At 46.9% G+C, this 24,406-nt stretch overlaps 1 protein-coding gene across 1 annotated transcript in view; it reads right to left on the reverse strand.

The window, feature by feature from the left end:
• Nucleotides 1–20,307, reverse strand: part of LOC135906651 (luciferin 4-monooxygenase-like) — a 30,603-nt gene extending 10,296 nt beyond the window's left edge. Inside the window, exons 1-5 of the mRNA XM_065438163.2 lie at nt 20,062–20,307; nt 9,707–9,911; nt 7,545–7,651; nt 5,804–6,009; nt 1,867–2,050 (exon numbers count right to left, since the gene is read on the reverse strand). Of these exons, the coding sequence (XP_065294235.1) occupies nt 1,867–2,050; nt 5,804–6,009; nt 7,545–7,651; nt 9,707–9,911; nt 20,062–20,187 (828 nt within the window). The 5' untranslated portion in view covers nt 20,188–20,307. The remainder of the gene's footprint in view (nt 1–1,866; nt 2,051–5,803; nt 6,010–7,544; nt 7,652–9,706; nt 9,912–20,061) is intronic.
• Nucleotides 20,308–24,406: the final 4,099 nt, after the last annotated feature.

Raw genomic sequence — 24,406 nt, forward strand, 5'->3', positions numbered from 1 at the left:
GCGCTGCATGAGCGGAGGTCTGTATGCGGCGGCTGCTGTGAATCAAGCCCACTCGTCGCCCACGCGCTGCCTCGTGATCTCCCGATTAACGAGGCAGTCGCGGGACACTTCGCTCCGTTTGCATTGGGCCGCACGAGACAGATTGTCCGCGCCAGCCAATATACTGTGAAATGAAAACACGCATAGAGCTGCGCTCAAACTTCACATCAGGGAGTACCGTAACCGTCGGTGAATTTTTTTAGCTGCAACAAATTTTTAAATATTGCCTGTGGCAGATAGCACAATTTTTTAATATTTGGGGTTTTACGTGCCAAAACCACTTTCTGATTATGAGGCACGCCGTAGTGGAGGACTCCGGAAATTTTGACCACCTGGGGTTCTTTAACGTGCACCTAAATCTAAGCACACGGGTGTTTTCGCATTTCGCCCCCATCGAAATGCGGCCGCCGTGGCCGGGATAGATAGCACAATTGTAGCGCTAAATTACTCGATGAGGCCGCCATTACTTCTACGAAATCTAAATGCTTGATTGAATTAAAATAATTACGCTTAGTAACGTCTTAATTACTTATTTTACTACAGAGATTTTAATCTACGAAGTGTAGCTAGTGAGTTCGCGAGGCGTATCGACTTGGAACGAATTCTGAGGACTGCACCAGTTTCGAGATATTGATTTTCTATGTGTCCGACTAAATGCATTCGTACTTTTTTTGAAAAATTTTATGCATTAAAACATGAAAGTAACTGGAACATCAATGCATTTCGTTGAACACCTTGAAAATTAATATCTCGAAAGTGGTGCAGTCCGGAGAATTCGTTCCGATTGTGGATGGCATTGAGAACTCACCGGCCTTAATTCGAAGATTGAAATATGTGCCGTAATGCAATTAATTAATCAGTTAAATATCTTAATTGTGTTAATTATTCAGTTAAGCATTTTGGTTTCTCGTAGGCATAATGGCCGCCTCGTCCAGTAATTTAGATCAATTCAGCGACGATTACGATACTCCTTTGTGAAATTTGAGTTTAGCTCAATACGTGTTTTCATTTCGCGATGTATTGGCTGGCCCGGACAATCTGTGTCGCGCGGCAAATTTCAAACGGTTTGGAGAGGCGCGACTGCCTCGCTGATTGGGAGATCGCAAGAGGCAGCGCGCGGGTGACGCGTGGGCGCGATTCACAGCAGCAGCCGCAGACAGACCTCCGTTCATGCAGCGTTTTTTTTTTTTCATATATGGTATCGGTGGACGCACTCGCCGCATGCCATCGGTGAACAGAAGACAGTGCACTACCCTGGCGCCATCTCGTAGAGGTAGACGCCACAGAGCCCGTCTTGCGCGGCACTACGCTTTTCCTCTCGCCCTTTCGTCATATACTCTCATCCCCCGCTTTTCGTCTCATGCTTTCACTGCAGCCTCCTCTGCTTTGCTCATTGCGCTCTCTTCGGTACCGCCGCCTTTCATCACCCGCCATGCTTCGCGTTCGCCCTTTCCTCTTTCGCTGTGCTCGTTCGCTCGATTACGAGGGACGCCGAGGCACGCCGACGCTCAATGCAGGAACGGGCGCCTAAGAGCTGCGCTTTAAAAAGAAACAAAGAACCCGATGTAAATGACAACCATCGCGCAGAAATCACATACGCGCGCTATAAAACATTCTTTTCTACAAGAAAATTCCGCATGGGCGACTGTGTAAAAGGGGGCGGCCGACCACCTATCGCTCTCCTCATAGAACCGTGATGCCACCTCTGACGATTCGGGTATTGTTTCTCTTCTAATAGAATAAAGACGGTAGGCAAAGTGCAGATGACACAAGAGACATGTCGGGGTGCATGAAGGACATACCTATAGAAGGGGCATCTATACATACACGGTACTTCTCTATGGCAGCAAATATGTCCTCAGTCTCCGTGGAGGACAGCAGCACCTGCGTGCAGCCTCTAAGGCAGTTCCCGAGAACTGTGACAATGCCCGACAGGTGCACAGGCGGCATCCAGTCCAGCGTCACTGGGCGCACCACGCGGGCGTTGGCTACCGGCAGCGCGGCCGTCCACCTGCGCCGTTGTTGCATGTACGTAGATGTCAACCAGTGGTGCGGCTTTTGCGCGTCACATACATAGCGCCGACCACTTTTTCATATAATAAAATAAACTTTGATGTCTAAAATCTGGCGCTGTACAACACGCACTGACTATATATATATATATATATATATATATATATCACTGAGCCCTATTATATCCCATTTACTGCCCTCTAATTCCTCCAATAGCACTGCTAGACTCGCCTCACTAGATAACGTTCTAGCGTTAAACGTTGCCAGGTTCATATATATATATGAACTCAATCCGACTCAATAATCCGACTCCTAGTTCTCGCCTCTCCGCTAAGCCCCGGTAGCACAGGACGTGCCCGCTTTTAAGCACTGTATATGCTTCTTTTGGCCTCCTAACTTCACTGAGCCCTATTATATCCCATTTACTGCCCTCTAATTCCTCCAATAGCACTGCTAGACTCGCCTCACTAGATAACGTTCTAGCGTTAAACGTTGCCAGGTTCATATATATATATATATATATATATATATATATATATATATATATATATATATATATATATATATATATATATATATATATATATATATATATATATATATATATATATATATATATATATGTATATATGTATATATGTATATATATATGTATATGTATATATGTATATATATATATAATGTATATATATATATATATATATATATATATATATATATATATATATATATATATATATATATATATATATATATATATGAACCTGGCAACGTTTAACGCTAGAACGTTATCTAGTGAGGCGAGTCTAGCAGTGCTATTGGAGGAATTAGAGGGCAGTAAATGGGATATAATAGGGCTCAGTGAAGTTAGGAGGCCAAAAGAAGCATATACAGTGCTTAAAAGCGGGCACGTCCTGTGCTACCGGGGCTTAGCGGAGAGGCGAGAACTAGGAGTCGGATTCCTGATTAATAAGAATATAGCTGGCAACATACAGGAATGCTATAGCATTAACGAGAGGGTGGCAGGTCTTGTTGTGAAACTTAATAAGAGGTACAAAATGAAGATTGTACAGGTCTACGCCCCTACATCCAGTCATGATGACCAGGAAGTCGAAAGCTTCTATGAAGACGTGGAATCGGCGATGGGGAGAGTGAAAACTAAATACACTATACTAATGGGCGACTTTAATGCCAAGGTAGGCAAGAAGCAGGCTGGAGACAAGGCAGTGGGGGAATATGGCATAGGCACTAGGAATCGCAGGGGAGAGTTATTAGTAGAGTTTGCGGAGCAGAATAATATGAGGATAATGAATACCTTCTTCCGCAAGCGGGATAGCCGAAAGTGGACGTGGAGGAGCCCGAACGGCGAGACTAGAAATGAAATCGACTTCATACTCTGCGCGAACCCTGGCATCATACAAGATGTAGACGTGCTCGGCAAGGTGCGCTGCAGTGACCACAGGATGGTGAGAACTCGAATTAGCCTAGACCTGAGGAGGGAACGGAAGAAACTGGTACATAAGAAGCCGATTAATGAGTTAGCGGTAAGAGGGAAAATAGAGGAATTCCAGATCCAGCTACAGAACAGGTATTCGGCCTTAACTCAGGAAGAGGACCTTAGTGTTGAAGCAATGAACGACAATCTTGTGGGCATCATTAAGGAGTGTGCAATGGAAGTCGGTGGTAACTCCGTTAGGCAGGATACCAGCAAACTATCGCAGGAGACGAAAGATCTGATCAAGAAACGCCAATGTATGAAAGCCTCTAACCCTACAGCTAGAATAGAACTGGCAGAACTCTCAAAGTTTATCAACAAGCGTAAGACAGCTGACATAAGGAAGTATAATATGGATAGAATTGAACATGCTCTCAGGAACGGAGGAAGCCTAAAAACAGTGAAGAAGAAACTAGGAATTGGCAAGAATCAGATGTATGCGCTAAGAGACAAAGCCGGCAATATCATTACTAATATGGATGAGATAGTTCAAGTGGCTGAGGAGTTCTATAGAGATTTATACAGTACCAGTAACACCCACGTCCATAATGGAAGAGAAAATAGTCTAGAGGAATTCGAAATCCCAAAGGTTACTCCGGGAGAAGTAAGGAAAGCCTTGGAAGATATGCAAAGGGGGAAGGCAGCTGGGGAGGATCAGGTAACAGCAGATATATATATATATATATATATATATATATATATATATATATATATAGTCACATTTCTTCTGTAAAAGCTATGGTTGTATACATCTAATATAGGGGGAAAAGGGCGTCTCCTGCAACGCACACGTTTCTCGGCATATGTCGTAAGTCGTTGTCGTTCCCAGGTCACCGTAAAAGGACTGTGCGAGTGCAGCGCGCTGAATAGCTATACAGGTTTTTTTTAGAAAATATTTATTTTTTATAAACGAGAGTAATGAGCACAGCGAACATGGCGTTTTTGCAGACGAGTTGGCGAGGCGGATATATAGGGGCAGTTGTCTAGATGGTTAATTTGGAGGCATTGACATTTTTCACGCGCCCCCATCTTTCCAAAAGCTTGAAAATCGTGCCTGGTTTGAGATATTCATCATCAAATTCCGAACTTCAACCAAGGCAATATCGAGACTGAGTGTGTCCCGCTGCGCATCAGACGGCAACGCCCCTTAAAAACGTGTGTGCACCCGCCGCGGTTGCATACTAGTGGCTTTGGTGCTGCACTGCTAAGCACGAGGTCGGGGGATCAAATCCCGGCCACGGCGGCCGCATTTCGATGGTGACCAAATGCAAAAACATCCGTGTACTTAGATTTAAGTGCACGTTAAAGAACTCCAGGCAGTCGAAATTAATCCGGAGTCCCCCACTACGGCGTGCCTCATAATCAGATCGTGATTTTGGCCCGTAAGGAAGCAGCCTTCTCATAAACGTTACCTTCAGCATTCTCGATGCTGTTATCACCATTTTTCCGAATTTTCTACACCACTGGGGCGCGCAACCGGCCCAATGTGCCTCTACAGAATGCTGCGGCCCGTCCGCGGGAGCCAAGGAGAAGAAGCGTGCCGTGCGCAGCGCACGCAGCCGGCGCGCGAGGAGAATCGAGGAGGAAAGCGCCGTGGAGAGGAGAGGGTCGCTACCTGCTTTCATATTAAGGTGCTTTAGAAAGCGGGGAGCAAGCGCGCCGTCTCCCGTCGCGCGCAAGGAACCGGGGGGGGGGGGGGGGGGGGATAGGTAGGCGTTGTACTTCAGCAGCAATTGCGTATGGAATGGCTGCGCGCTGTCTGCTTTGGGTCTGGGTCTAGGTGAGCCAACGGCTGCTAACTTTGTGTATGCTGTGTTCTCGCTGCTCAGTTTGCGTTGAAGCGATATAAAGCACGAAGGTCACTCCGCTCACTGCTGCATGCTGCCGCGCTTCCTCACGCCAGCATTGTGACAGCGATTGTCCGCAGTCCTCAAGTGTGATGTTTGCCTGTGCGCGCTGACACCATGTTTGTTAATTTAGTGAGTGTTTACGAGTTATACGGCCGATAAAACTACTTTTTATTATGGTTGTCCTCTAATTTGCTATCGCAATCGATGCGTCGCCTTTCGGGCGACACTGCGACTTTTTTGTTAGTCTCCTGAACCTCACGTTATTAAAAAAACACCCCGTATAGTGTCGTTGGCTTTCCGACGGCCGGCGTATTCAGCATTTGTCTCGGTAAAGACGTGGTCGAGTCGAATCTTTCGATCCACGCGTGAGCGACTTTTGCAATGGTAGGAGTGATCAGGTACGTACGCATCCCACATGATCTGAGTGGCGACGAAGTTGTGGTGCGTGAGCATGACGCCCTTCGGCGCTCCAGTGGTACCGCCCGAGTAGGTGATCACCATGACGGCCTCGCGCGGGTCCAGTGCCGGCTCGCGCAGAGTCAGCGCCTCGCCCTCGGCCACCAAGTCGTCGTACGAGGTGCACCCTTCGCAGTCGCCGTACGACACGACGCCCTGCATGCGCGCACGTCTCGTCTCATAGAGGACCGACGGCGTGCTACAGCACGTGCCAGTGTACGTCCGTGTGACCTCGCGGATTTCAGAGTAGTTTCTCGCATTTGGACTTCCGGCCGGTCAACATTCTCGAAACTTGCCATATGTTGAGTCTTTGGCCCTTTTAGAATACATTGTTTTACATCTTTACTGGAAAAAAAAAAGTATTATAGGCTCGAGCAGACGGCGCCAAACTAATGACGTCACGGCTAACTGGTGCGGGAATTCCAAGGCAGCGTCGCCACCCGTCTTTCATGTTGGCGTCTTTTCTGGTCTACGAAGCCTTTTCTCACGGTTAGAGTGATTTTCTTAATATTTCCGTTTATTAATCTCTTGTGCACTTCCCTGTTTTCTGAATGAAAGTAATCACGTGATAACTTCGATATAATAGCCGTAGTAGTTGTCATATTTTGAGTCAAACACGCATGTTTGAGGTCTCTGCGAAACATACATCTGTAACATGGAAGACAGCGTAAACAACGTAACAAAGAACTCAACACACGACTCGCCACTTTTTGTTGGCGCCCTTCCCGCTCTCTCTGTTCAATCATAGCCTTTCCGGTTGGCTTCTTTTCCACATAGAACGTAGAGTTTTGTACAATTATTGTATGAAACTCTATGGCACATAAGACAACGAACGACTCTATACTGAAACACGGTAAAGTGAATGTACGAATATGTTAAGTTGGAATTGGCGTGGTTTTGCGTCGCACTCTCAGGGACGAAAGAATGTAAGTTTGGGCATGTTGGTATTCCATTTTAGCCTTTATCGCACAAAAGACACAGGGACAGTGTAGACAGGCGTAGACGAGATGCTTTAGATGGTGACTTGGATACATTGATCTCATGCGGTTCTTCAACGTGCATCGAAATCAAAGGGTAAGGGCACTTCATTTCGGCATTTCGGCATTGTAATGTAGGCGCCGCCGTAGATGTAAGAATTTTTTCTGCAGCCACAAAATAATATCTATGCTACAGTAACACTTTCTTGACGTTTAATCATATTTTAGTGGTGTATTGGTTTTCCTTTCTCAAATGTGCTTATTTACTTTAGAGGAGTACGAGAATGTTAAATAAACTTAAATAAAGGGTGAAGACTCCCGCAAAAGAAGTTATTTAGTGCGTGCTGATCGAATAATTTGAATCGTCTTTTACCTGTGTGATGGTTTTGATGTTATTATTTCTACACATGCGAAAACTGCACATACAGCGCACAAGTGATGTTCCGCTTTGAATTTGAAGCAGCCACTTCATAAAAAACGAAAGGTCAAACATTTCATCGTATACCAGAAAGCAGCGTATGGCAGAGCCGCCGTCCTGGGCCTTCGTATGTATTAGCGGCGTTCATTGGAGGACAATGAACGCCGCTAACGTGACGGCAATAACGGCAATAAAAAAGGCAATAACGTGACGTGGCAAGAGTTCAGCGCGACGCTATAGTTGCCTCCATGCGCGACAGTAACTATACGAATGCTTTCTGTTTTCCGCATGTATACCTTGAAGTTTGAGAGTCCCTTGGCAGCTTCGAGTATCCTTGGACAGTGCTCAGGCTCTGCAAACACTAACGACGGCTTCGAGTCTTCGAGCTGGTACTTGAACTCTCCTGCAAAATCCCGAATTGCAAACACTTGAAAGAAACATGTAACGCGCGCGTTAGAGGAGGTACTGCCGTATTTCGATCGACTTTTCATTTTGTGCGTTGAATGAAGGTCCTGCTGCTCGAAACCCTAGAAAACATGCTGACAAGCCTCAAAGTGCCATTAATAATTTAATACAATGGCTTTTCTATGGCCAGCCTCGGTTTCGTTTCTTAGGTTACTGTGTCGTATCGTCGTGACGCAGAAGGTGGTCACATGGGAGCGTGACATCGCGACGTTTCGGCACTCACTCCGGCTCGCTCGGTCGCCTACTAAAAGCTGTTCGTTGTGAGGCCCGATGTAGTAGCATAGCATAGGCCGTAGCGCCAGTACGGGATCAGGGTGACGTCACGGATTTTGAAGTACTTCAGCGCCTCTGCTGGGTCGTTTTTGTCCAGAAAAAGTTCCCGAGCTCGTTGCATTCTGTCTTTGCCCTTTTCCATGAGCATTTAACTAGTTCCGAGCAATCACTGCCAATCCATGACGTCACGCAGGATACTGCAAGGTGGCTTCAATACTTATGACCATTCGTTAACGCTACTTGCGCTCGACGTTTTTCTCTCAGGAACACTATTGAGCGCTTGCGAACTCGTATTTATGACAGGAAAGCACCGGGCATGCAATCCTACAAGAAGGGAAATGCCATAATTGTCATCTGGTGTTAATATGCGCTCACGCATCGATAACCACGACGTTCACTCCAGGAACAGTTTACCCACTCAGTTTATACACACCCGAAAAGCAGTTTACACACCTGGTTGGGCGTCGCATTTACAAATTCCTATACATTCCTGATAGGAATGGCCAACAGTGCGGCGTGCAATTTGTGCGGGCGCGATAAGACTCTAGAGCACCTTCTGTGTCACTGCCCATCCTTTTACACTCAGCGACGTGTACTTTACAAGCGAAACTCAACCTGCTAGACAATACAGCGCTCTCAGAAGAAAAGATCCGTGGACCATGGCCTATGCGTTCTTGCATACAAAAGGCCACAAAAGCCCTTCTGCGTTTCTTGACGGACACTGGATTGTATGAACGCTTGTAACAGTGGAGGTTCCTCCGCAACTGACTGTGAATGACTATTATTTTTCTTTTCTCTTTTTATCTGTTCTTCTCTTTTCTCCCTTCCCAAGTGTAGGGTAGCCACTCGGGCAAGTCCTTGGTTAACCTTCCTACCTTTCCCTCTTCATTTCTCTCTATTTCCTTTCTTTAACGGATGCACGTCTGGTAATTATAGTTCACTGAAGACATGCGCGTTATCAGCGTGAGAAAGCATTCTTGATGAGAAATTAACGAGCACATAGTTTTCAAGAAAGGAAACGCAAGACAGATGATGATTACTGTTGTGGAATAAAGATACGTTCCAAAGGGCGTAAAATGTTCTTAGAGTGTATAGTAGGATGTTTACACCACATATGGTATGAATACATGTTCCGTACACTCTTAAAAAATGTGCACCCTATGATGCTAATCCTGTCCTACAACGATAATCGTCATCTATCTTGCCAGCATTTCCTGTCTTTAACGCTGCGCGCCCGGTACTTCCACGTCACGAACGGCATGCGCGTTATCAGCGTGCCTTAGCATTCTCGACAACGAAGTTATAGCGAGCACAGAGCTTTCAAGGTAACGCTAGCAAGGCAGATGATTATTGTTGTGGGATAAGCCTCAAAGGATGCAAACTTTTTCAAGAGTGTAGTGTGGTTTTCTCATATAGTGTTCCCGATATTCTTTAAACCGATCTCATTGTCTCAGGTAGCATTCGCTACCCTACGTTCGCTGTTTGCGTATAGCTAAATTTTGGCCTCGAAATTGCTATGCATCTGAGCACAAACTAGACTGAAGGTGCTGGTTTGGACGCTTCCGAGTTCCACCTTCTTCTTCAGGAAATCGGGGAGGGCGTAGCCATGCTGCGAACCAATCAGAGCAGGCAAGATGGCGAATTCGAGAATGCGGCGGCATTTGTCAGGAATGATACCTCTGGCCGGCTAGACACTGGCCGCGTGGGAAAGCGCGCTTACGGATGGTCTCGCCGCGGACCGACAGCAGCGTGCATCCAGCGCGGATGACCGCGAGCGCGGTGACGAGGAACTCGAGAATGAGGCCACAGCGGACGCCCACTAAGTCGCCCGGCTGCAGGCCGAGCCGCTGCAGGCTACATGCCAGCCTGTAGCTGGCCTGCAGAACCTCGCGGTACGTCTGCCGCCGACCACTCACGGCGCCAATCTGCGGGAGAAGCAGTCATGCAGTCAGGGAAACAATCAAGCAAGCAATCCACGTTCCTTAATTATATTGGTCTGATTATACAATTTCGCTGCGTATTCTCGGTTCGCGCTTGTCAAAAAAAGACTTTTAATGCTTCACTGTTACCTTAAAGAAGCGGAAATTGAAAGACCAGAGCACCTCTATGGGAAGACGTCGACGGTTTCATCTGCAGACACAGATTTAGCTATAGGGGATCAGTTGGAGAGGGTAGAAGGACGTGCCTCCTAATGCTCCGTTTCAAATATATATGGTATAAGGCGCTATGGAGACATGAAAATTAGTCTAAAAAGTCGCAGTTTCGCCCGAAAGGCGAAGCAGTGATAGCGATAGCAAAGTATTATACTGCACGAAGTAATAAATAAAAAAATGAGGTGTTACGGGCCAAACCACGATATTATCACAAGGTACGCCGTAGTGGGGGACTCCAGATTAATTTTGACCACATCGGCTTCTTTAACGTGCACGCAATTTCATTTCGTTTTCATTTCGTCCTCGTCGAAACGCCTTGGTGAAATTTCGACAGCCGCGGCCGGGATTTCATCTCGCGGGCTCGTGCTTAGCAGCGCAACGCTATAGCCACTAAGCCACCGCGGCGGGTGCACGAAGTAAGGTTTTATCGATCGTATAATTTACGGTGAACATTCGCTGACTAGTAAATTAGCAAGCGTGATGTCATCAGCATATACAGGCAAAACAATAACAGACCTCATTCGGCCACGAACACTCGCTGTCACAACGCGGTCTTGTTAAGCGCGAAAAGGAGAGCGAACGCTTCTAATGCCTCTCGCTTCAACTCGTGCCATAAACTTGAGATTACGTGACATCTGAGCGCTAGGCGCACGCTAAAACTGCACATGCAGCCACCAGCAACTTCGGCTAGCCCAAAGTTTGCACCCGCCGGAGATTACCTCCAACTTTCAGCGCGGGCGGCCGGACTACAGGAGGAGGCGCCCACCTGCCACGCCTAGGGCGCGCTTAATAGCAGTAGCGCGCGCGCTGACCTCCCCCCCCCCCCCCTCCCTCCTTTTGCGTGCGCGTTATCACGTGACCTCCAACAGTGGGCACGCATCAAGCCACCATCCTTCTCGGCTCATCCTCACACACACAGCATACGGCGCGCGGGACGCGTAGGATTTTATCGCACCTGGACTTTATAGGAAACCTCACGGCGACGCCAACGACGAAAATTCCACTGGAGTGTCCATATAATTGCTATCGTAATAAAAAATACTGATTGATATACCCTTTTCATGGCTAGTGATGAAGTTATTTGTGACTTCGTAACGGCACTGCTGTTTCGTTTGGTTCAGCACGATGATATACATAGATTTTGTTTTATAAACGAAGGAACGATATAAAATGATCTTACATATCAAATTGTAGGAGGCTCATGTGACCACGGTGATAGCTTAAATGCACATCACATGCGAATCTAGCAAGCATGAATTTCGCCGTCACCGCGACTCATGCAGTTTAGTTCTCTTGATCGCTAGCTGTCTGTCGTTTCGCAGCCGTTGTGGAGCTGACGACGGTGGCGGCGGCGAAATGATCGCACGCATTCTTTAGCTTAAGCCTTAGTATGCGTGCAAAGATTATAGCATCGTCCGCCCACCGATAGTCCGTGTAAAACTTCTGGTGCAACGCTGTGGAAGCATGTGACGCTGCCGCGCGACTGGCTGCAAATAAAAAGCCCGAAATAAAAATAAAGCAAAATGATCTAACACAACGCATTAGCAGCGGTATACCATAGGTCGATCTTTGTGTGTGTGTGTGTGCGTGCGTGCGTGCGTGCGTGCGTGCGCGCGCGCTTCTAAGCATTAAAGTTTTTTTTTTCATTCAATACTGAGCCTATATATACAGGGTGTTTCACGTAAATTGAGCCACACTTTAAAAATATACAAATGCCATGTGGCTGGACCGAACCAAGGTGATGTTTGCCGTCGCCGTGCGGATAGCAAGGGAAAACGGCTCTAATGGAAAACCTAGTGTAAGTTAACTATATGCCTGAAAGATGACTGGGCGCGCAGTATCCACTATCTGAATCAAGTGATGGGAGTGTTATGATTTCTAGCATTCTTTACAGGTTATATACTCTGTCGTACCTCCGACCAAACCTCCACCAGTGCACATGGAAGGATTGGCTCACCCCTCGATACATCATGGCTTCAAGCGGCTCTCCTCTTACTACGGCTATCCGGCACGTTCACAAATGCGCTATAAACGTATTTGAATTCCTTGCTACCAGTACGATAACAAGTTTTAAAGGCAAGATCACAGCTGAATTCACTCGGGTTGGCGTATCTGGGATCTGATTATCTTGTAACCACTTCCAAAAAAAAGGTGGATTAGCTAAGTGATTTGTAGATGTCGTACAAATACGGAAATGATATCAAATGATACCTCTCATTGCCGCGGGAAAGAGGGTCACCCACCGTGGAGCGCGTTCCCCGAAACCGACCTAAAGCAACAGTCGGTCGCGTCGTGGATGTGACGGGTGTCGCGTACTCCAGAGTAGCGTATTATACTGCTGCCGAGTTGTAGCGACGCCTGTTTATCGAAGCTCGACCGACGGTACTATTGGGTAGCGTGGCGTTGTCGGCGGGCTGCAGGCATCCGGTAGACCATGGCGACCGGGCAAGGACGAGACGATTTCTAGTGCGAAACTTGCACGGTTTATTCAAAGGTTGGTGAAAGATGAAGAGAAGAGAATGAAGTGTTCAAAAAAAGGTACATTTCGGAGCCCTTAAATAGGCTCTCTACAATCGTGGGAGGGATCTTGCTTCCGTCGACGTCACGTGACAGGCACAGAGTCTGATTCGCGGAAAGAGGGCCCCGCCTCCGGTTATACCAAGCCTCTGGTTATACCAAGCCTCTGGTTATACCCATTACAGTCTAGTGTTGCCAACATTTTAAGAAGCGCGTCACTGAAGTGAGACAAAAAAAGTCACTAAAATCTTCGCTATAACTGTAACACAGATTTGAAGAATGTAGGTGGTTTTGAAATACTCTAATATAAGCTAGCGTGAAGTAAATAATTTACCTAGACGGTGTCATGTTGGTCAATTGTTCGTCCAGCTGAAGGAAAATAGTCAATTTACCAACAGAATATAGAGGGACTTAGCTTTAGCGAATAGCGAAGTTTCGAATATGATGTAATACTTTTTGGTATTTGAAAATGAACTATTCGGCATTTTAGAATATGAAAACTAACCAAATATTTCGCAGCAACCGACTCTTCAGATCGGGCTACTGTTCTCTACCTGCTGAACGAAGTATCGCAAATTATAATTATCAGAAGATTTTCGAAGCAATGCAGAAACAAAATCGGTAATACAAGCTTTTTTTTTTCTTTTCTGCAGTGGAAGTGTGGCGCTGTTTAACACTCCTTCGATCAGTTCTTGTACATGTACATAAATACCCAAGAATGCGTGGACGTGGGAACTGCCATCGCCGTGGCACAATTTGTAGTGCAACACGCCTGTAATTCAGAGGTTGTGGATTAGGCTCTCACCGTCAGCAGGTTCAGTGTTCCTCCACTTCCCATTAGCTTCTCATTTTTACACTTCAATTACAAGCCACAAATAATTTAGCCTTTGCTTTCCGTTTCTTCAATATCGGTTGGTTTCATATGGCTCTTACATACAAATACGCGTGGGCGTTCTTACAAAAACGGTGCCCTTACAAAAGCTGGCCCCTCGGGTCCCTTCTTTCCGTCCAATACATGACAATTGGCTATAATGTGCTTATGGCCTGCCAATTAGTCTTTCTTGCAGCCTAGTCATCCTAGTATTTATTAGGCGTTCTTGAAAAGTTGGCCAGTTTCAAACGTACGCCTGTCATTCTTGGAAAGCTTGTGTGCCGCCAGCTTGTGTGCCGTATACAATAATGTATACAATGTTCTTGAATGACAGTTTCATTAAAATATGTGTCCTCAACTTGGTCACTTCATGGCCTTTACATTTTTCATATCAGTGGCATGCGCTGCTTTGCTAGTTTCGAACTGACATAGTTCTAAAGTTCGTGTGACATTTTCTTTATTTATTAAATAGGCAAAAAACATGGAATAATTGATACCAGTTATATTGGGCATAATTTTGGGATATACGAGTATATTCTCTTATGAAAAAATACATATTTTACTTTTCTTGACAGTGCGTAGCATTCAAGAATTCGTTTGCAGCATCTTTGGCAATGGCAGTGAAGTTATTCATGTATTTGATCCCTCGAGAAATTCTATAAGGAGGAGGCCGAGCTGTCGTGAGGCCGTACCCCCTCCGAACGAAATTTCTGGCTAAGCCACTGGTACATACGTTTCAGTAAAGAGCAAGTTCAAAACAAGCGTCCCAACCGCTGTTACGGTTTGCGTGTAACACCCCGGGCAAAAAGGATGCTCTACCACCATGCCTCATCGAAACGAAGGATGGATTCCTAATTTACCATGGTTGTCTCGAGTGGATGACCGATCTGGCAGGGCCCCTAAGTGCTTGCAGGCCCCTCCGTGTGTGTGCATGCCTAAGCGAAAGGAAGAATGGATTCCTAATTCGCTATGTTGTCTCGAGTGGTTACAGGTCTGGCGGACGCTACGCAGTGTTCACAGGCCTCTTTGTGTGCGTGCGTGAAAACCCTTTCCGCGACGCGCGAAAGAGAAGTGATCAGCTGCCTACGATTCCCACGAACTGTCAACATTTTCCGAGAACCAACGTCGCTTAGAAGAAAGACCCACCGAAAGTGGAACCTGCTACAAATCCACGACGAGGACTTACAACGTCACCTGCTGAGTGCCACCAGCGGATGGACGCTCGTGAAGACGTCAACTGGGACAATGGATCAGCGGCCTATCCACAACCAGACGCCCTTTCCACGAACTATCAAGCTCTACAGGAGAACTTCCGCGAACCAAGTCGCCTAGAAGAAAGGCCCACCCAAGGTGGAACCTGCTGCAAATCCACGACGAGGACTTACAACGTCACCTGCTTAGTGCCACCAGCACAGGCACGCTCGTGAAAGGTCGCCGGGTGAGTGGGTGCCGTCGCCAAGCATCGTGGAACTCAGTGCATATCACGTGACATTGACGTGAGCAAGGTCCAGCCTACGACTTTATTGGGCCTATTTAATGGACCCCGCAATATACTTTTTCACTTCATTCTCTTCTCATCTTTCACCAACCATTGAATAAACCGTGCAAGTTTCGCACTAGAAATAGTCTCGTCCTTGCCTGGTCGCCGTGGTTTACCGGATGCCTGCAGCCCGCCGACAACGCCACGCTACCAAATAGTAACGTCGGTCGAGCTTCGATAAACAGGCGTCGCAACAACTCGGCAACGGTGGAGTACGCTACCCTGGAGTACGCGACAACATCTAGTAGTAGCCCAGTAGCGACAACACATGCAGCGCTCCCCGCATTCGTTTTCCGGTAAAGATTACCGTTGCGCAAGCTGCCGCGGCGACGGCAGCTTGACTGTAGCATACGAAGTGGTGAGTGACGTAACTACACTCTCGTAGGTTAAAGAAGGGCCCGCCTAGCAACTGATTTGTGTTGGGACAGTGCTGTGGGAAAGCCACGTATAGTCAGGATCGACTCCTGAAGAGCAGCGTGCATACGAGGCGCGGCGAATTTCTCTCCTCTCTGGTCCCCTCTTTGTAGGTGGCACGAAGCAGCGGCGCAAGTCAAGCCGCAGGCTGTCGAAACGTCTTAGGCTAGTAATTAGGTGAAGGGCATGTGAATGTCGCCACGTGAATAATTTCAACCTACGTCGCAGTGGGTAAGCGTTCTAGTTGTTTTGCAGCTTCGCTGTCCAACCATCTTCACAGCGTGGAGGCCGCTGTGAAGGTGGGGGCGAGGGCGCGCGTACTTACGTTTAAGTGCCCGTATAGAGTGCACCATGCATCCGGAGCCCTGCACTGTACGTACGGCGCCCCTCAAAACTCACTGCAGTTTCGGGGCGTTAAACCCTGCAATTTAATTTATTATTATCGAAATGATGCTCCAACATTTGTAAGGTGTTATTTACTTCAGTCTGTCAACAAATAAGTACTGTTCTAGCAAAAAACAAGCATAGCGTAAACCTTTTTAAGACCGTTATATTTAGTAAAGCCCCTCCATATACGTTTTCGCAAAAGCGGTGGTAGCGCGTGGATGAAGGAGGTCTAATATTTAGCGGCGCTATATAGATTATATTGGTAGTTTGAATAACAATATACCAAGTCCATCTAACTTGTGCAAAAATTTTAAAGTATGCAAGTGTCACGTAGCTGGGCAGAACCAAGGTAAATTTTGCCGTCGCCTTGAGCAAGCCAGGCTATTTTTTTTATTTCACCTATTTATTAATTCTCAAATATTATATTATAATATTATATTATAATTACGTAATTCTCCAATACTATGAGCACACGTGTCAATGAGAAAACTGTAGACTATCCTGAAAAAAAGTTCCGATTCAGCTTTCTGTCGCTCAATACGAGCTGCATAAAAATATTTTTTCCACGACTGAAAAAAAAAATCAACCCGCAAAACATAAAAATTTTGCTCAGGGTACAGCGTTTGTAGCGTAAAGCGTTTATGGTACAGGTGAGCCTCGAGTTCGTCGGCTTTAGGATGAACAATGAGCGGCTGAGATCGCATCGCGCTACACTTTATTGCATGATTTGCATGTATAGATAAGATGCAGAGGAGGTCAAGACGCTCCAGCCGGAAACTGACTTCTTCAGGTCTTGTCTTTAAAAAAAAGAAATAAAGAAACTCCGAGATAAAGCAGAAGCGCTTAGCAAGCGAACGGTATGGCACGACTATCTCCACTTGACACAGATGAAGACGAGGAGAAATAGGCGTCGAGTGACGACATGCTATACGCTCGGTAGCCGTCGTCAAATCTACGCTCTAGAGAATGTAATGGGATGGCTATATAATTTTGCGCCTTGAATTTTTCAAGAAAATTGTTACGCTGAACATCAGGGGCGTAGCCAGAATGGGCATATGGGGCTTCAGCCCCCCCCCCCCCCCCCGAAATTTGTTGGTGCTGCCATGCACCGCCGAACAAAACAACCCCCGGCACCGGAAATCATTCTGGATTTTGTCTAGAATGTCTTTTTAACGCTCGAAAAGACATTTCGGCGCGAACATTGCGAACTCGGGCTAGATTTTGTGGCAACGCCCATACACCTGGAGTCACATAACGCAAAAAGGAGCCGCATCCGAGCACAAAATTTCAAGGGCGTTTTGATGGCGAGCGGGCTCGTCGCGGCAGCTCGCGGAGGCCGCAGAGTGTATGCGCTACGCATGGCTTTCGATTCCGAAACTTTATGGGTATAAAGTTCTCATAAACTTTTGATGCGAAAGGTGGATTGCTATTTCCAAAGTGGCGCTTTAGATTTCAATTCCGGAACATTGTGGGTTTAATGTTCTTATAAACATTTGACGCCAAAGGTGCATTGATTTTTCTAAAGTTCTACATCGCACCATACACTGAAACAAGCCAAATCAGCACACTATCAGACAAGTTGACAAAGCACGTAGCGATATCCAATAAGTCTAAAAGCGTTCAAGCGTTTCATTTATGCCGTCATGGCACAGAAAATAATATCTACATTTTTTTCACCTGCAGCAAAGCATCCATGTCGAGACGCTAAAGCCAACAAAGGTAACTACGTTCTTATTAATTTTTTCTACTTTGACTTTTATTAGTGAGGACTGATTGAGCCTCTTCAATTTTTTTCTTCTCGCTACCCGCGGGCTGCCAGAGCCAGCCAGGGCGCATGCATTTTTCTCGTGTTGCCCTGAATACCGCGCGGAGCACTTCGGTGCGCGTTCGTTTTTCTCTGGCCGAGTGGATTTTGGCCCGGCGGGGTTTTAGACGCTTTCTGGCTAGCAGACGAGAAAAGCAAACAAACAATGGTCGCTCGGTGCCATCACTGTAGGTACTCGACGGATTACAACGCGTTCGCTTGTGGGCGTTACATTCACTTCGATGTTATCGCAACCTCTCCGGAAAGTACTTTGTCTCGCCAGTGTGAGATACCGAGAAGTATGCGTATTGTTCTCCGTGGACCAAGCGTCTCACGTTTTCTTCGATATTCCTTCGGTAACCACATTTGGTGCCCGAAGTAGGCATTCGATTGTGGCCAACATGCTTTCCTTCTCGTTTTTTTTTTCATTATTTCGGTGCCCCCGCCCCACATACACACAAAAAGACATTGTTGCAGTGCAGCAAATTGTCGCATGGTGAAAGTTCGATTTTGTTACTTCTTTTGCGGAAAGTAATGGCCACGGGACTCTTCACTTGCCGGATGCTCTTATTATATTATTGCGATAGCATCTATATGAAGACTACAGCGTCGCCGTCATATTCCGTATAAAGTCCAAGGGCGGTAACATCGTCACCGCGTGCCGCTTGCTGTATGTGCGAGTGAAAGAGTGGGGGAGGGGGGGGGGGGAGCATGGATGAGCCGACGATGGTGGCTCAGTCTTGTTTGCTCAAAGCAGAAATGGATGGATGTTACGAGTGTCCGTTTTGAAACGGAGTGGTAAGTTGCGCCACCAAGCTCTTGTTATTATATTGCCTAATGTCCTACCTATGTTAAAAAAGAAATAAGGAAAAAAGAAGACGATAAATTTCCGTAACCAGACTTTCTGAAACCCTATTGTGAACTTTGCTTTTGTGCGCCTCCGTTGTTTGTCGTTTCCCTACTTCCACCAATCATTCAATCGTCTCTTATTAATCTCTGTTACAGACATGTTTACTTTTCCCCTGCTCTCGCTGAACCCAAGGGCTTCAAGGAGGCCAAAGGTGAATAAATCTACCGCTGGGAAGATATCTTCAAATTCTAATAAAAACGGGGAGGAAGCGCGCCGCCTTCCGTCGAGCGCGATGCATCGGATGGTGTGGAGAAAGGGGGGGGGGGGGGAGCGGGCGTTATGATTTTGTGATCTGTGAATCTGTGATTGCGCAACATGTTTATTTGCGTGGTTTGACGCATTATATACAGTGACTTTTGCTTAGATACGTAGATTTATTGGAGACATAGGTATATATTTAAATATCTTCTTGCGAGGTTTTGTGTTTACATGCAGCTAACTTTACTTCCAGTGGCACTTTTTCTTTTTACCAAGCTGTATTTTCGCATTTGCATGTTTCATTGTGTCTTCGCATTTCTAATGTATGTTTTGCGGAACTCCTGCTTTTCATGTGTGCTTTCTGTTGCAACTACAATTTCGGTGCAATTACTCACAATACACGACTGGTGACAGCTGCTCCTGCGCAATACATTGGAACGAAGGACAGCGTTATTGAAATTTTCCCTGGCCGTTGCACATATACAAAAATGTAAACAAGGTTCTTAAATGACAGTTTCATTAAAATATTTGTCCCCACCATTTCATGGCCCTGTTTTTCATGTCAGCATGCACTGCATGCTTTGCTGGTTTCGAACTGATATAGTTCTAAAGCTCGTGTGATAATTTCTTTACTTATTAAATAGACCAAAAACATGGAACCATAGATACATGTATTTCTGGCACAATTTTCGGGACAGACGAATACATTATTTCGTGAAAAAATACATATTTTACTAGTCTTGACAGTGCCTTGCGTTCAAGAATTCGTTTGCAGCAACTCTAGGATTGGCAATGCAGTTATCATTCATGTATTTGGTTCCTCGGCAAATTCTATGAGGAGGAGGCCGAGCTACATCGTGACAACCGCCCCAAACGAAATTTCTGGCTACGCCACTGCTGAACACAGATCGTGAGAAGCACGTGCAGTTTCGTGTATGTATATATATGCACGACGACATCGCACCTGTTTCTTCGAAATGTCCTTTTTGCATATTCTCGCACAAGCGCCTGCATGCAACTGCAACACCATATAAAGCGGAGGTAGAGCTGAAACAAGATACTTGTAAAAAGTCGGAGCGCGAAAGCTAAGGTTGAACAAGTTGCCTAAGAAAGTTTTGCCAACGTTTCGATTGGTGTACAGTGCTGTTGTCCTCGTCTGGCTCCGTGTTGCGTCTTCGGTATCTCCACCGCGTCTGTGAGTCTGTCTATGCTCTGCGAACACATACGTCAATCGCGTCGGCTTGTTTGCCACGCGCGGAGACGAGGCGGTTGGGTGCCCACCTGGCAGACAGAGTCTCCGTGCTTGGACAGTGCGTTGACCATGAGTCGACTGTAGGTGAGCCCCTTGGGGATGGGCATCGGCGAATACGCCGAGCGCAGGATCTTGCTCTCCGGGTCAAAAGACATCGCGACGCACAGCGACAGGTTCAGACCACGGGGCTGCGGCGTCTCGTGGCCGCGCGCTATCTGCCTTGGCTTTCGTGTTGCGCCGCCCGTCCCCCCTTACCGCGAGCCTTTCTACGACGCCTTTCAGGCTATCAGCGCCGGCCTGTGGCAGGTCATCTTAGATTCGAGCCCGTACGCGCAGCGCGGTGAGTCAGATAAGGCCGCTAGCTCCTGGGGAATCGGCGCGTGTATATCGACGACGAGAGCAAGCCCTCCGCGAAACTCCTTCGCGAAATTCCGAAGGACTCAAGATTTGTAACGAGGAACTTGCGGCTGTACCGGCATCTGGCGACTGTTTATACAGCGAGATGCAAGCATGCAACGGCATAATTATAGGACTTCTGTTCGAAAAAGAGGTTATCCGAGCCTCTTTCCGGATATCCCTGCAGTCGTTATTTTGATGGTCTGTGTCATAAATCTGTGTCAGAAAGCAACCTCCGCGCTCGAGACCGCGACTGCTGCCACGCTGTGTATAGTGGATATCCTGTGACATTCCCGCTACTACAAAGGTTTAAGCATTTAAAAAGACAAGTTTAGAGCAGCATCAAAGCTGTATACCCTTGGCGCGCTAAATGCTCGACAGCAAGGGGTGTTCTGTAAGTGTCCACCTATAGTCAACATGTCAATTTCCTCTGCTGCCGAAGTTGTGATTGGCTGGGCTGGTGTACGCGTGAGAAGGAGACAGGCGCCTCCAGCCAATCAGCACTTCAGCAACAGACGAAATGGACATGTCCACTAGGTGGACGGCGAAGGCAGAGCAGTAACACCTGTAGACGCTCAAGGATGCATGAAGCCCCAGTCTGGTCGTCGAAACGTCGCCCGCGTCTCCTCACAGCGAAAGAAACGCCGCAGGTCGACGGGGATCCATGGAAGTTGTTCTGTGTAGAGGCCTCTGCAAGCCCGGGTCCGGAAGCCCGTCGATCCGCCTCCGCACCCCAGCAGCCTTCTTCGCACGGTTCTTGTCACGTCGTTAGGAGACGCCATGCTTTGGGAAAAGAGCAAAGTCGGCTATGTATAGGTAGTAGAGGCCCCGTGAGCCCAGGCTCGCAGAGGCCTCCACATGGCATTCGATGTTTATCCATAGACATTCGCTTTGTTAGAACCACCTTCACACCGAGCAGTGCGCCACTACAGCCACTCCTGTCACGTGCCTCTCTACGTCACATCACTGCGCCGCTCATTCCCCGTTCCGTCGCTTTCATTTCATTAGCTGCTCCGCCGAGGACATACTTTACCACATCGTCGAATGCCAAGTTTTGATCTGTACAATGCTATCGCATTGAATGACACCTTTGAGGGGACAGATACCTAGAACTGAGGTTAAACAGCGCGAAAAAGACGAGAACACAAGGAAACAAATACCACAGACGATTTTCATTGAGATTCATCGGCATGCTTAGCGGCAGTGGAAACAGGAGTGCACTCTGAAGCAAAATTGTGCCAATGGTATAGGAAGGTTCACGGCCGTATAGAAGGGGAAAAGTCGCAGCTTCTCCTGAAAGGCGAAGCATCTATTGCAATAGCAAATTAGTAGACAGCGATACGATGTAAGGATAGTAGTTTTATCGGCCGTATAAACTTGTAAACATTCGCTTACTAGCTAACAAGCATGATGTCACGCGCGAACAAGCAAACATCAACACATCTCACTCGATGACCGAGGAAACTCGCTGTCAAAATGCTAGGGTGAGGAAGCGCGGCATGCAGCAGCGAGCGAATTGACCGTCGTGCTGCCTCTCGCTTCACCGCGAACTAAGCGGCGAAAACGCAGCGCACACGAAGCTAGTGCTGGCTGTGAAAACAATTCCTGGAGGAAGCGCAGCAGCAGCAGCAAGCGAAATGACCTTCGTGCCATCACTTTGACGCAAATTGAGCGGCGAGGACAGCACGCACAAAGGTTTGAGACGTCTGCAGGTCGCTCGCGAACTACGCAGTTGCTGCTCGAGTAGAACGCCGCCCCCTCCCTCCCGAGCTACCTCCCCGCTTTCCTCCCTCGAATGCGAGATTAGGCCGCGATCGTTGGTGCTCCTCGCGCGCGGTTGCAAAATACCCAGTTGATTGCGACGTTGGCAAACGGGGCACGAACGGGCGTATTTGCTGACGTAATTGTACATGTCCCGTCAGTAAAGTCGAAGTCGCGTGTAGGTTTTGGGCACGCCGCTGTGGCCACACTGCGGATCGCCGTGAAATGGAGCGCAGAAATCACTACGGGCTTGGCGCGGGACCATTATAGAAGCCACTTGCGGTCATCGAATGGTAATTTCGGAGGTATAGAAGCATATCTCGAACTGCGAAATGTGATGCTTGGCGGCGGAGCGCCCGAAACACCGGTAGATGATGATGATGATGTCCTTGATGAGTTTGGCGCTTACCCACTCACGGGGATTGGCCAAGAGTCGGGCAGACTTTGCTTATGTGTTCAGAAAATGGAGGTAAAATCTGTAATTTTGTTACATAAGTTTAAGCGAGGAAAAATCAAAACGGTTCAGTAGACTGTCATGCTATGAAGAGGAAAAAAAATACCTATAATATATAAATGAGGCAATAGAGGAGGAATGAAAAGAATAATACAGTCATCAATGAAATCGGTTTGATTTAATAATAAATTTTTCTAAGGCGAAGCACACATTCCTGTGTGAGTGCCCAAGCACAGACGCTCCAAAAGACAGCAGTACCGGAGTGTTCAATGGCAGGCCGAGCTGTCGCACTGCAATTTCTGTGGAGGAGAAACGCCGGCATTCCAGTAAGTAGTGCTCAATCGTCTCTAATGCGTTGCAAAAACGGCACAATGGGGATATTGCCAGACCAGATCGGTGCATGTAAAAATTTGGAAATGGGACTCGACAACGTAGTCTCGTTAATGTGACTTCCATTTGTCTTGTTTTGCAAAATTTCCTGCTCCAAGGGAATAGTAAGTGGTGTAGTTCCAAGGATGATTTAAGGTTTGATTGTGATGTTAAAAGGATGTATATTCTGAACCTGGCGGACGTGATAAAACCCATCGTTGGAAGAAGGGGAAGCACCGGGCCGCTGATAGAAGCCTTGGCCAAGCTGTCTGCCACCTCATTCATAAATATGCCTTTGTGCTCAGGTACCCATGTTAATCGTAAACTTCTCAACTGACTTGGAGCCAGTGAGTACAAAGTTTTCAATATGTGTGACTCGCCGGGAGCAGTACGTGAGGTGCACAGCGACAAAGAATCTGTGATTATTACCGCGGTTGTCCTGGAAGAGTGTAGCTTTCGTAAGGCTAGGACAACAGCTAGGAATTCCGCTAGGTATATTGGAGTGAAGTCGGGAAGTCGAATAGAAAAATACCAGTCCAATGATGATGAAAAAATTCCTACTCCTGCCTTTTCCTCACTCTGCGAAGCATCCGTTGCTATAATTACGTTAATGTGGAGTTGATTCAAGTGATACTGGAGTAAGTCGTTAAGAATATGCGAGGGAAGCTGCTTTGCATTATTTGGGTATAGGTCATCATAAGTAATAACAAGTGAATTTGAGATGCTGTTTTCCGTGATTACATAATTTATATTTACGTCTAACGGATTCAATAATGATTGTGATACAATGACTTGTGGCGTGTGAAACCGTGGCCATCTGACTCCAAAAAATTGGGCTCGTCGTTTGATGAACATGGACTGGGATCTTCTAGTGGGGATTCATAGAGTCTTATAAATGTTTGAACGGTGTGTATTTTAAATCTCATTTCAAGGGAAGGTAATCGTGATTCCTTGTAGAGCACAGAGTTGGCTACAAACTTTGGTAGCTCCAGACATAACCGAAGCGCTTCCCGTTCCAGCAAAACTAGTGGACGTAGCTTGTAAGCCGCGGCGCCGGAGAATGACATACAGCCGAACTCTAGTATAGGTCGGATATACATGCAGTAAATCATTATGAGTGCGTCTCTGCGCATGCCCCATCGATAATTGCTTATCCTTCGTAATATCCCCATTGCACGAGAAGCTTTTGAAGTTATATGTTCAATATGCTAACGCCAATCAAGATTTCCATCATAAGTAATTCCAAGGTACTTGACCTTTTCCACTCGTGGGACAGTGGAATGACGGTATGAAAGGGATATAGTAACTGGGTCTTGTAAGGGAAAGACAAGAACGGCACTCTTATTTACATTAAGGGACAAGCGAATACTGTCCAGCCATGCTTCTAGCTCGCA

Source organism: Dermacentor albipictus, chromosome 1 (genome assembly GCF_038994185.2).
Source record: "Dermacentor albipictus isolate Rhodes 1998 colony chromosome 1, USDA_Dalb.pri_finalv2, whole genome shotgun sequence".
Taxonomy (NCBI): domain Eukaryota; kingdom Metazoa; phylum Arthropoda; class Arachnida; order Ixodida; family Ixodidae; genus Dermacentor; species Dermacentor albipictus.